This window comes from Salmo trutta, chromosome 33 (genome assembly GCF_901001165.1).
Source record: "Salmo trutta chromosome 33, fSalTru1.1, whole genome shotgun sequence".
Classification (NCBI taxonomy): domain Eukaryota; kingdom Metazoa; phylum Chordata; class Actinopteri; order Salmoniformes; family Salmonidae; genus Salmo; species Salmo trutta.
Window position 1 is genome coordinate 6139466 of NC_042989.1, and position 14485 is coordinate 6153950.

The 14485-nt window shown below is 41.4% G+C and overlaps 1 protein-coding gene across 5 annotated transcripts in view; it reads left to right on the plus strand.

Annotated features, from left to right (window-relative positions):
- LOC115172297 (alpha-(1,6)-fucosyltransferase) overlaps positions 1-10041 on the plus strand; it is a 120372-nt gene extending 110331 nt beyond the window's left edge. For all 5 annotated transcript variants that reach the window (XM_029729610.1, XM_029729611.1, XM_029729612.1 and 2 more), the window contains 5 exons: positions 446-683; positions 2948-3194; positions 6196-6372; positions 6626-6776; positions 8271-10041. In XM_029729610.1, the coding sequence (XP_029585470.1) occupies positions 446-683; positions 2948-3194; positions 6196-6372; positions 6626-6776; positions 8271-8600 (1143 nt within the window). In that variant the 3' untranslated portion in view covers positions 8601-10041. The remainder of the gene's footprint in view (positions 1-445; positions 684-2947; positions 3195-6195; positions 6373-6625; positions 6777-8270) is intronic.
- The last annotated feature ends 4444 nt before the right edge of the window (positions 10042-14485 follow it).

The window sequence follows — 14485 nt, forward strand, 5'->3', positions numbered from 1 at the left end:
CTGCAGTCGTAGATCTTTGTTAACATGTTCTCAACCTGATTATCAGGATGGGGATAGGAGGTAACAGAGGGAATGGTCACGGTAATGGATGTTGTCTTCAGACCCTCCCTGACTCCACTCCAGCAGAGCATACAGACACCGTGTTTTGAAGTATGAAGTAGAACGCCAGTCAAAGCCTTCTGGGCCTACTAGGGCTTGTCTGTCTGTCTGTCCATCTGTCTGTGTGTTCCTAGTACAGAAAGGATAGTATGTCTGTATTTTGATAAGGTAAAGAGAAAGTAAGCAGAAGAACCTGCACTCTGAAATACACTTTCGGCTCTAAAATGCATGACAATGCCTCGACTCTCTGGTCTTCACCATAACATTTACTAACCAGGCCTAACCAGGCCTCCCTGTGTTGTAACAACCCCACCTCCCGTCCCTTCTCCTCCCTTCTCCCCTCCAGAACCCCCAGGACTGCTCCAAGGCCAGGAAGCTGGTGTGTAACATCAACAAGGGCTGTGGCTACGGCTGCCAGCTGCACCACGTGGTCTACTGCTTCATGATCGCCTACGGCACCCAGCGTACCCTCATCCTGGAGTCCCAGAACTGGCGCTACGCCACGGGAGGCTGGGAGACCGTCTTCCTCCCGGTCAGTCAGACGTGCAGCGACCGCACCGGGGTCACCACCGGACACTGGTCAGGTGTGTTGACCATGACGTGACCTCTGACCTATGATAATGGAGCCGTGTCCATGACAACGGGCCAGACGCAGACTGAACACGTTCCGCCCTCTGTCCTCAGTTGGGGTTCTGTCCCTAGCAACAGACCTCACGCAGTGTGCAGGATACCATAAAAACAGAATGACATTATACATCCATGCATGGTACATGGAGAATGATGATGAGTATTGTGGAGCTTTGAGTCTGCCCCGACACTATTTTACTCTCTTTCTTCTTCTCACATCAGAAGGGGCTACTACAGGTCTGGGAATGAGATGGAAAAAAGAATATGATGAAAAACAGCCTTGGCTAGAGGTCAATAGAGAGAGAGTTTATATATATATATATATATACACATACACTCTCTGTATTGACCTCTAGCAAAGGCTGTTTTTCATCGTATTATATATATGTATAGAGAGAGAGAGAGACTTCCATCTGTAGAGATGTTTTTTTTTAACACAAAGCATCCAAGTGTAGTGCCTGAGCAAGAGAAACATGAAAGAACTGACCTCAAAAACAGCAAAATTGTACTCTTTTCTCTTTGTTCAGAGGGCTTGTCTCCCTGCCCCAGTGTTGCTGCTGAAGTAGGTCCTCCAGTTGAGAGGAGAGGAGAAAAGACAGACGCTAGAAGAACAAAGTGTTGAAGATAGGAAAGAGAGAGAGAGAGAGACTGAAGGAGAGAACAGCGAAGGGAAGATTGAAGAGACTAGGAGGAAGGAGCGGAGAGAAAGGAGAAGAAAGAGGAAAAAGAGAGACTGGAGGAATAAAATGATCTGGAGAGAAGATGAAAGGCAAGAGGAAACGAGAGATTGACTGGAGGGAGAGAAGGAGCGAAGAAAGGGGCCATAGAATAGCATTATATACAGTAGGAAACAGGGTGCCATTTGGAAATCAACCATAGGGACTCTAGCCTCGAACCTTGTGACTGAGCTGTGTAGAATAAGCGGGTGACCGTCATCGACCCAGTTTGGTTTTATTAATATCGTTAAAGCATTATGTAGTTTACGACATTGGTAAATGATTGGTTGTCTGAGACATTGATGTGCCCTTGTCAGGTCTGAGGCAGAGGGGAACAGACATCACTACCGTGGTGGATGGATTATAACCATGTCCCACACTCAAACACTCGCAGCAAGAATTACAGCAAACACACACACCCTCTAACCCCCCCCCCCCCCTTAATTTCTTCAAGATGTAATTTAGATTTTAGGTCTTTCCTAATTAGCCTGAAAAGGGAGAGAGGGTTGAGAGAGAGAGAATTTATTAGTGCAGCCAGAGAGAAACCCACTAGTCTCACCGCTGAAATCTGACAGGGTTATATAAGCCAGGCAATTTCCTAAAGACTTCTCTCAATGAGAAGAGAGAAAAAAATTGCCTTTTAATATTTAATGCAGCGCAAGATTTAAATTCTGGACACTGATGTGCACATGCAGTCTGTTTGTTTCTCTCTAGCTGTATTTTTAGCTTGATGATTATTTGTATTTATTTGATATATTGCAAAATGGTGATTAGAGCTTTGACTGTCTTTACTGGTTTTGTTTGGTGAAATATTCCAGTTCATTCAAATCTACATTTCATATTTTCATTGGTGCTTTTTATTTTAAAAAATAAAGAGAGAGAGAATTCAAGGATCTCTCTACCCTTTCTTCACTCTTTCCTCCTTTCCTCCGTGGGAATGTCCCATATGTGATAGATAAGTCATTCGTTCATATTTTATTGACTTCATAAATGTTAATTAAAACTGTACTTGAGGCATGTGATACTAATTATTACTCTCTATCAGAGAATCAACAGCACTCCTATACTTCCGAGAGGAAGGGTCAAGGAGTGCAATAGCACTTTAACTAACCACGCACAGGCCACGAAATACCTTTTGTCTTGTGTTTTAATAATAAGAACTGTAGGACAGGGTGTCCTGGGGGGATACAGGCAGAACCAGCGAGAGAGAGAGAGAGAGAGAGAGAGAGGGAAGAGGAACTCTTCTCCCTGTGTTCTGCTGCTCAGACAGCTCCTCATGTACACCATGATGCTTAGTGCATCTTCACTGCTACATGCATCAAACCCCTGTGCTGGAGGCTAGTGATCTGATCATTTATAAATCTCTCTGTTTGTATGTCAAAAGCACTCTATTGTTACCTTCTATCTCTCCCTCTCAGACTCTCTCTCTCGGTCTCTTGCCCTCTACCTATCTGCCGTTCCTTCCGTTCTTTTTATTAACCCCCGCTCCTCCCTCTCTCCCGAAGGCGAGGCTAATGACAAAGACGTCCAGGTGGTAGAGTTACCCATCGTGGACAGCCTGCACCCCCGCCCCCCCTACCTGCCCCTGGCCATTCCCGAGGACCTGGCCCAGCGCCTCCACCGGCTCCATGGTGACCCTTCCGTCTGGTGGGTGTCTCAGTTTGTCAAGTATTTGATCCGCCCCCAGGCCTGGCTGGAGAAGGAGATCCAGGATACCACCGCCAAACTGGGCTTCAGGCACCCCATCATAGGGTAGGTGGACACACTATGCATGCAAGCACACATGTACTGTACGTGCGCGTGCACACACGCCTACACAGACACACACGTGCTATTTCTCTTTGGCCCCTTTATCTATCTCTGTCCTAATGGATACAAACACCCATGCACACACATTCCTTATCGCTATCCCCACTGAGAGATGTAATTGAAAAGTAAAAGCAGTTCTTTTCCTTTTATGTGGAGGGAGGGAGGGAGGGAGGGAGGGAAAAGATAGAGTCCTGTGAAGTGCTGGGTTGTCTGTCTCTTTGTAGTGCACAGTGGGATCTTCTCTCTTTTAAAACCTTCTCAGGAAGTACCACACTATAGGTGTCGGCAACAGGTGGGATTTATATACAGTCAAGAGTTTGGACACACCTACTCATTCAAGGTTTCTTTATTTTGTACTATTTTCTACATTGTAGAATAATAGTGAAGACATCAAAACTATGAAATAGCACATATATTTTATATTTGTGATTCTTCAAAGTAGCCACCCTTTGCCTTGATGACAGCTTTGCACACTCTTGGCATTCTCTCAACCAGCTTCACCTGGAATGCTTTTCCAACAGTCTTGAAGGAGTTCCCACATATGCTGAGCACTTGTTGGCTGCTTTTCCTTCACACTGTGTTCCAACTCATCCCAAACCATCTCAACTGGGTTGAGGTCAGGTAATTGTGGAGGTCAGCTCATCTGATGCAGCACTTCATCAATCTCCTTCTTGGTCAAATAGCCCTTACACAGCCTGGAGGTGTGTTGGGTCACTGTCCTGTTGAAAAACAAATGATAGTCCCACTAAGCCCAAACTAGATGGGATGGCGTACCGCTGCAGGTAGCCATGTGTGGTAGCCAGGTGTGGTAGCCATGCTGGTTAAGTGTGCCTTGAATTCTAAAATAAATTACAGACAGTGTCACCAGCAAAGCACCCCCACACCATCACACCTACTGGGAACTACACATGCAGAGATCATCCGTCCACCTACTCTGCGTCTCACAAAGACATGGCGCTTGGAACCAGAAATCTCAAATTTGGACTCATCAAACCAAAGGACAGATTTCCACCGGTCTAATGTCTATTGCTCGTGTTTCTTGGCTGAAGCAAGTCTCTTCTTCTTACTGGTGTCCTTTAGTAATGGTTTCTTTGCAGCTATTCAACCATGAAGGCCTGATTCACGCAGTCTCTTCTGAACAGTTGATGTTGAGATGTGTCTGTTACTTGAACTCTGTGAAGCATTTATTTGGGCTGCAATTTCTGAGGTTGGTAACTCTAATGAACTCATCCTCCTCAGCAGAGGTAACTCTGGGTCTTCCTTTCCTGTAGCGGTCCTCATGAGAGCCAGTTTCATCATAGCGCTTGATGGTTTTTGCAACTGCACATTTAAGACACTTTCAAAGTTCTTTACATTTTCCGGATTGACTGACCTTCATGTTTTAAAGTAATGATGGACTGTCATTTCTCTTTACTTATTTGAGCTGTTCTTGCCGTAATATGGACTTGGTCTTTTACCAAATAGGGCTATCTTCTGTATATCACCCCTACCTTGTCACAACACAATCTTGGTTTCATCAGACCAGAGAATCTTGTTTCTCATGGTCTGAGAATCTTTAGGTGCCTTTTGGCAAACTCCAAGCGGGCTGTCATGTGCCTTTAACTGAGGCGTGGCTTCCGTCTGACCACTCTACCATAAAGGCCTAATTGGTGGAGTACTGCAGAGATGGTTGTCCTTCTGGAAGGTTCTCCCATCTACACAGAGGAACTCTAGAGCTCTGTCAGAGTGACCATCAGGTTTCTGTTCACCTCCCTAATCAAGACCCTTCTCCCCCAATTGCTCGGTTTGGCCGGGCAGCCAGCTCTAGGAAGAGTCTTGGTGGTTACAGACTTCTTCCATTTAAGAATGATGGAGGCCACTGTGTTATTGGGGACCTTCAATGCTGAAGAAATGTTTTGGTACCCTTTCCCAGATCTGTGCCTCGACACAATCCTGTCTCGGAGCTCTACGGACAACTCCTTTGACCTAAAGGCTTGGTTTTTGGTCTGACGTGGACTGTCAACTGTGGGATCTTATATAGACAGGCGTGTGCCTTTTCAACTCATGTCCAATCAATTGAATTCCCCACAGGTGGACTCCAAGTTGTAGAAACATCTCAAGGATGGTCAATGGAAACAGGATGCACCTGAGCTCAATTTCGAGTCTCATAGCAAAGGGTCTGAATACTTATGTAAATACCTTTTTTTTCTTTTTTTTTAATACATTTGCTAACATTTCTAAAAACCTGTTTTTTGGTTTATCATTATGAGGTATTGTGTGTAGATTGCTGAGGAAATTGTTTTATTTAAACCTTTGTAGAATAAGGCTGCAACGTAACAAAATGTAGAAAAAGATAAGGGGTCTGAAAACGTTCCGAAGACACTGTACATATCTACCTACATATCAACCTCAATTACTTTGTACCCCTGCACATGTATATAGCCAGGTTATCATTACTCATTGTGTATTTATTCCTTGTTTTATTATTATATTATTCTTCTCTCTGCATTGTAAGCAAGCATTTCACTTTTAGTCTACACCTGTTATTTACGAAGCGTGTGACAAATACAATTTTATTTGATTTTAATTTGAGAACGAGAGCGGGAGAGGAGAAATCGAAGGGGGAGAGAGTGTGAAGGGAGATGGAGAGAGCTGGAGAGAGGGAGAGAGGGAGAGAGCTAGACGCAGAGAGCTAAAGAGAATCAGAGGGAGAGTGCTGCGTGCTCCAGCCACTCTCCAAACAACCCACTCTGCCATCCATCACTAGAAAGCACCATGACCTTCACTCTAGGAGAGGAGCGCTCTGCTTCACACACACACAATCACTCACACACACACACACACACCTGTAGAGACACGCAGACAGACACACATACACACATTCTTAGATGCGCGCACAGACAGACACACACCACACACTCCCCTAACTCCTCTCACTATCTTCCCTATATGTCCTGTCCTGTAGGGTCCATGTGAGGCGGACAGACAAGGTTGGGACAGAGGCAGCCTTCCACCCTATAGAGGAGTACATGGTACATGTAGAGGACCACTTCCAACACCTAGCCAGGCGCATGCTGGTGGACAAGAAGAGAGTCTACTTGGCCACTGACGACCCCTCACTACTACAGGAGGCCAAGGCTAAGTGCGTATGCCTGGCTGTGTGTGCGTGTGTTTCTGTGTGTCTGTGTGTGTGTGTGTCTACGTGCCACTGGCAGTGTGGGTGTGTGTGTCTGCAGGACTGCCTTGTGGTATTATAGACCTGTTTGTGATGACGAAAAGCTGTATTTGATGTGTGCCCAAAGTACTGAGAATACAAAGAATGAATGCCGTATGCACGTTGACATCTGTATGATCCTTTAGCTCTCTGACTGCCTCTGTCTCTGTGTGTGTCTCAGGTACCCAGACTATGAGTTCATCAGTGATAACTCCATCTCGTGGTCTGCGGGGCTCCATAACCGCTACACAGAGAACTCTCTGAGAGGAGTCATCCTAGATATTCACTTCCTGTCCCAGACCAACTTCCTGGTCTGCACCTTCTCCTCACAGGTGACCTTTCACCTTCTACCTCCTCTTCTTCCTCCTCCTCCTCCCCTTTCTTCTTCTCATTCTCTTCCTCAAAACTTTACTTTTGGAAGGGCAATACAATAGTAAGACCTGAGTAATAAGCCATTCAGTGATACTGTACCATAACTACTGCCTTTTCCTGGTCAGGTCACAAGGACCTACCCATAGTCACCACCATAGAACTATAGGTCCTATGTAGCTCAGTTGGTAGAGCATGACACTTGCAACGCCAGGATGGTGGGTTTGATTCCCGGGACCACCCTTACGTAAAATGTATGCACGCATGACTGTAAGTCGCTTTGGATAAAATAGTCTGCTCAATGGAATGTATTATTAATAGCCTCAATTCGTCAGTGCATGGACTCTACTCAAACCGGTGCGCCTGGCACCTACTACCATACCCCGTTCAAAGGCACTTAAATCTATTGTCTTGCCCATTCACCCTCGGAATGGCACACATGCACAATACATGTCTCAAGGCTTAAATATCCTTCTTTAACCCGTCTCCTCCCCTTTATCGACACTGATTGAAGTGGATTTAACAGGTGACTTCAACAAGGGATCATAGCTTTCACTTGGATTCACCTAGTCAGTTTGTCATGGAAAGAGCAGGTGTTCCTAATGTTTTGTACACTCAGTGTGTGTATATATACAGCACCAGTCAAAAGTTTTAGAACACCTACTCATTCCAGGGTTTTTTTTTTTTTTTTTTTACTATTTTCTACATTGTAGAATAATAGTGAAGACATCAAAACTATGAAATAACACATATGGAATCATGTAGTAACCAAAAAAGTGTTAAACAAATCAAAATATATTTTATATTTGAGTTTCTTCAAAGTATCCACCCTTTGCCTTGATGACAGCTTTGCACACTCTTGGCATTCTCTCAACCAGCTTCATGAGGTAATCACCTGGAATGCATTTCAATTAACAGGTGTGCCTTGTTAAAAGTTCATTTGGAGTTCCTTTCCTTCTTAATGCATTTGAGCCAATCAGTTGTGTTGTGACAAGGTAGGGGTGGTATACAGAAGACAGCCCTATTTGGTAAAATATCAAGTCCATATTATGGCAAGAACAGCTCCAATAAGCAAAGAGAAATGACAGTCCATCATTACTTTAAGACATGAAGGTCAGTCAACCTAGAACTATGAAAGTTTCTTCAAGTGCAGGAAAGGAAGATCCAGAATTACCTCTGCTGCAGATGATGAGTTAATTAGTAAATCTGCAATTAACTGCATCTCTGAGTCTCATAGTAAAGGGTCTAAACACCTGTTTTCTCTTTGTCATTATGGGGTATTGTGTGTAGATCGATGAGGGAAAAAAAAGAATTTGATCCATTTTAGAATAAGTCTGTTACATAACAAAATGTGGAAAAAGTAGAGAGGTCTGAATACTTTCCGAATGCACTGTATATTAGCCTCTGTGTTCCATTTCTCATGCTGTCCTGTATATTGTGTTGTGTTCCTGCTCCAGGTGTGCCGTGTGGCCTATGAGATCATGCAGACCCTCCACCCTGACGCCTCGTCTCACTTCCACTCCCTGGATGACATCTACTACTTCGGGGGCCAGAACGCCCACAACCAGCTAGCCGTGTACTCCCACCAGCCCCGGAGCTCCGACGACATCCCCCTAGAGCCCGGCGACCTGATCGGGGTAGCAGGGAACCACTGGGACGGCAACTCCAAGGGCATCAACCGCAAGACGGGCCGCACCGGCCTCTACCCATCCTACAAGGTGAAAGAGAAGATCGAGACCGTAAAGTATCCTACGTACCCCGAGGCAGATAAGATGCTGAATCAGTAGAGAGAGACTGAGATACAGACTGCTGCGCAGACAGACACTGCTAATTTATGAGAGAAAACTTTGACCTTTAGCCCGAGAGAGGGGACGAAGGGGAAAGCACTTTCAATGAGCGTGGATCTTGGTCAGTTGAAGTGTGTGTGAGTATGAGTGCGTGTGTGTGCGCGTTTGTGAAATGCGACATGCGGAGTGTCTACAGGGTATCTGACGTACTCCTCATCAACCTGACCCTCCGGGACTAGGACCCTCCGGTGACTAGGACCCTCCGGGGACTCCCTCCGCCAGGGGGGTAAATGAAAGACTACAATTAGCAAAGAAATGAAAGAAAAAAAAACGAAAATAAGGAAAAAACAAATGATAGCACTCCGGTGGAATGATGAAGGGATCGCCCAATCAGAGCTCTTTATTTAAATAATAGTTGAAATAACTGAGAAACCTCAGAATGAAGACTGAAAAAATAACTACAAAGAGAACTAATTGTGAACTGTAAGAGCCAACAAACAAACTCTTGACTTTTTCCTCTCCTCCTTGTGCTGTTCTCTTCTCTTCTTGTGGACATTGGTTGTAGCCAATTGTTTTCTTCCTTCTTTCCTTCCTGCCCCTGCTTCCTCTCCTCCTTTCACTCCTTTCTTCACTCACTCCATTTCAACTTATGCCAACTCATGCATTTTTTTCTGGCCCACCCTCTATTCATTTTTCACCGCCATATTGTGCTTTTGGATAAGTGATTTTAATGTTTTTAGTTGTTGTCGTTGGTGTGTGCGAGAGTGTGCGTGTGTGTGAGCGTTCAAGCATGTGTGTGTGGTGTGTGTGAGTCCAAATAGGGTGCCTACTAAGGAAAATGGCTTCTGTACTTCTTCTCTCCAAGTGTCTCTGTTTTTGTTAGTGTCAAAGTGACGTCAGAGCCATAAGGACCCAGGCCTTGCCATGCAGATACTGCACATGCAGAATACTACATACTGTACATAATAGAGAAAACTGTATATGCAGAATACCACATTCAGAATACTGTATATGCAGAATACCACATTCAGTATACTGTATATGCAGAATACTGTACATACAGAATACTACATGCATAATAGAGAACTGTATATGCAGAATACTGTATATACAGAATACTGTATATGCAGAATGCTACATGCAGAAAACTGTACACTCCAGTCCAGACTCACTTAACTGTGTCTTACTCATTTTTGGTTGTTCATGTCCTTTTTAAAATGTTATTTTAATGTTATTGAATTTGAAAGAAAAATGAAAATTGACAACTACACTTTAAAAGATTACAAGCAACGATTATTTACGTATGATGATGATGATAGAATTGATGAAGATGATAATTAATGAAGAATATGATTATTGTCCACCATGAAGAAATGTTCATATTTTATGTTTCTGGGCATTGTCTTTGATAAAAGCAGATCAAATAAAGTGATCGGCTCAACTTGTTTGTGTTTCTGTGTCTGTTCCCACAGTCCCCTCAAATGCTTTGTTGTTCAGAGTAGACCAAGTGTACCTATTAAGCCCACCAAAATCTAAGTTTAGACATTTCTAACAGATACTGCCCCAATTTTTTGTAAGAAAAGTGGCTATAAACTGAAAGATGAATCTCTCATGTGAAGTTTAATGGATTTACTTACAACATGTTTTAATAAGACAAGTCCAGGCTGGGCTTAATGGTTACCGAGTGTACCCTTTAAGCCCATGGGTGTTCCACATAAGCCCGCCTCTTAAATAATCAATTTTAATTCATTTCCAAATGTTCAAAACTTACAAACGGACATTTCTTATAAAAAAAATGATTCTATTAATCTAGCCTAAAGTTATTCAAATAAACTGATCATTACTATTCATCATGACAGTAGCACTCATAGCAGGGGGTATCCACAGAGATCAATGTGGACTTAGACTTTTGTTCTTGCCGACCAGTACACACCTGATTCAACTAATCAACTAATCATAGACTTCAATCAAAACATGATTAGTTGAATCAGGTGTGTTATTGCTTGGTTAGAACACAAACCTGCACCACACTGGCGCTCTGGATAATAAACCATGTAACAAAGGCCATAACGCAAACAACTTTCAATGAATTATCTGAAAGCTGATTCACATTTGCTGTACTGCTATTGTTGTTGATTAGTTCAACTTGTCTTTCTGAAGCCAATCTGAAGACATATTCAAATCTCCCTCTCTACTGTGTATTATAAAAGGTACAGGTGGTGGACCAAAAAACGGAATCACCTGGATGAATGAAAGACAACACAATGCCCCCACCCAAAAGTGCATGAGTAGTCGCCCAATAGTCATCTTCTTGTCCCTCATTTCTTTGCATTTTTATCCACCACTTGTAGGTTTTCTATCCCTGATATTCCTCAACCCTGGTCTTACAGTCTCTCTCTACATCAACGACTACCTGTCCACTCCAAACGTCTTGCAGAGAGTACAGAGGTTTCTAATTGTTGCTAATCTTGGTAAAGGCACCATGGCTAGATGCACAATATGCCTAGCTGTAGTTTGTATGTGTTTTAATCAACTTAAATCTGAACAAAAAAAAACATTTATGCTCATGTTCATTGAATATTAGGGATATCAACACACTATCCCCATGTGTTTCTATATAAACTTAGCTTAATAGGAGCATACCGAGCTTAATTGGAACAAATCAAATTGTACAACACCGTGGAATGCTTACTTACAAGCCCTTAACCAACAATGCAGTTTTAAGAAAATTGAGTTAAGAAGTTATTTACTAAATAAAATATAGTAAACATATATTTTTTATAACAATAGATGTATATACAAATATATATATATACAGGGGTTACCGGTACCGAGTCAATGTGTGGGGGTACAGGTTAGTCGAGGTAATTTGTACATGTAGGTAGGGTTAAAGTGACTATGCATAGATCATTAACAACAGTGATTTATGGTGAAAATGACAGAATAGCAAAGTCTACCCATAAAATATTTGGAAACCAATGGTTTGGGGTATAAATATACACTATAGACTACAATATTATTCGAAGTTAGTATTGATCATATTGAACAATATTGCTACATTGTCATTTACATTCTCTATAGAGGGAGTGTTTTTGTGCTTTAAGCCCACCTGAGATAAATGTCAGATTTACACAAAAATTGCATCTATGTAAAGCAATGCAATGTTCATTTAACAGTTAAATAAGCTGTGCCTGCCTGAAATCTATTATCTTGTTGTAGTTGACAGAGTTATGTTGCTACTGTGAGACTGTGACATGCAGGCACGATTGCTAGCATGAAAACCCCATATTTTCAATTGGCAAGAAGGGGTAATGAATTCTCATGAAATATGCTATCGTGCATACATCTCTTAATTTTAGATAAAGTATGATCACTTAGAAGGTACTAAAAATATTTGAAAGATGTGTTTATCTGAGGGTAGCCTCAACACCAAAGTTTTTTTGCAGCTTTGAAATTACCCACTAGTGGGAATTTAAACATAATTGTAAATAACTTAAAAGAGAAACTTCTAAATGTTTAATTATATTCATCATATCCAGCACCACCCCAACATCAACATATGTGAAAATGGCACGTTTCTATGTTTTGTAGTGAGGAAGATAAGTGTTTCCAATGACATCGTCAACCAATTAGTAGACAATTACTAAGCAATTAGTAGGCAATGCCTACTCTTAATTGGTTAAAATCACACAATGCACACCGATGATGTAATTGGAAACACATACTTACTTCTATCTTTTTACTACAAAACATAGAATCTTTACATTTTCACATGTTGATGTTAGTGTGGTGCTGGAGATGGAAAATATACATTTTAAAAATGTCCCTTTAATAACAAAATATTTGATTGGTTTAGAATAAAATAAGTTATTGATACAGTGCCTTCAGAAAGTATTCATACCGCTTGAGTTATTCCATATTTTGTTGTGATAGAGCCTCAATTAAAAATGGATGAAAAAACACACAATACCCCATAATGACAATGTGAAAAGAAATTTTTTGTATTTATTGAAAATTAAATACAGAAATATCTAATTTATCTACAGTACCAGTCAAATGTTTGGGCTCACCTACTCATTCAAAGGTTTTCCTTGATTTTTACTATTTTCTACATTGTAGAATAATAGTGAAGACATCAAAACTCTGAAATAACACATATGGAATCATGTAGTAACCCAAAAAGTATTAAACAAATGTAAATAGATTTTAGATTTTAGATTATTCAAAGTAGCCACCTTTTGCTTTGATGACAGATTTGCACACACTTGGCATTGACAGGCCCTGAGTCAATATACACTAAGTATACCAAACATAAGGATCACCTTAATATTGAGTTTAAAGGTTTTAAGTCAAAACTGTAACTAGGCCTCTCAAGAACATTCAATGTTGTCTTGGTAAGCAACTCCAGTATACATTTGGCCTTGTGTTTTACTTTATTTTACTTTATCATTTTTCTCACGGTGATCCAGGTTTTTCTCTAGGATTTTGCCTGTACTTAGCTCTATTCCGTTTCTTTTTATCATAAAGAAAATTCCCTAGTCCTTGCCGATGACAAGCATACCCATAACATGATGCAGCCACCACTATGCTTGAAAATATGAAAGAGTGGTACTCAGTGATGTGTTGTGTTGGATTTTTGCCAAATATAACGCTTTGTATTCATGGCATGAAGTTAATTTCTTTGCCACATTCTTTGCAGTTTTACTTGAATGCATTATTGCAAACAGGATGTATGTTTTGGAATATTTTTATTCTCTTGTGGAGTAACTACAATGTTGTTGATCCATCCTCTGTTTTCTCCTATCATATCCATTAAACTCTGTAACTGTTTTAAAGTCACCATTGGCCTCATGGTGAAATCCCTGAGTGGTTTCCTTCCTCTCCGGCAACTGAGTTAAGAAGGACAACTGTATCTTTGTAGTGACTGAGTGTATTGATACACAATCCAAAGTGTAATTAATAACTTCACCATGCTCAAAGGGATATTCAATGTATGCTTTTTATTTTTACCCATCTACCTATAGGTGCCCTTCTTTGCGAGGCATTGGAAAACCTCCCTGGTCTGTGATTGAATCTGTGTTTGAAATTCACTCCTCGACTGAAGGGCCTTACAGATAATTGTATGTGTGGGGTACTTAGGTAGTCATTCAAAAATAATTTTAAACACTATTATTTCACACAGAGTCCATGCAACTTATGTAACTTGTTAAGCACATTTTTACCCCTGAACTTATTTAGGTTTGCCATAAGTGGTTGAATACTATTGACTAAAAATATTTTATCTTTTCATTTTTTATTAATTTGTAAAACGTCTAAAAACATAATTCCACTTTGACATTATGGGGTATTGTGTGTAGGCCAGTGACAAAACAAAATCCATTTCAAATTAGGCTGCAACACAACAACATTTTGAAAAAGTCAAGGGGTGTGAATACTTTCTGAAGGCACTGCATCCCAACCAAATGTTGAAATTAGTTGAAAGCTTAAACAACAGAACATTAAAAAAAAAAAAAAAATAAATTGTTATCCAAAGATCGAAGTGGGCTTAATGGGTACGCTTTCCCTAGTAAACGCACTTACACATTCTACCTCCTTGATAATTGCTACCACATTTGTTGTGTTTACTATAAGAACAACACCCTGTGTTTTAAAGTGTCATTACCAACTGCACTTTGAGCTACTCTGTCTGTCAAACTGCATTTGTGCAGGTTATTGGTGAGCCTGTGAAGTTTGTGTAAGGGGTACTTTGTCTGTGTATGCGTGTATCCAGACAGCGAGAGAGAAAAAGTGAGAGAGCAAAAGAGAGAGAGGTAATCGTCTCTTTTCCATCAACAAGTAAAAGCAAATGAGGTCTTCAGTGACAGACCCCAAATGACTCATCAAAG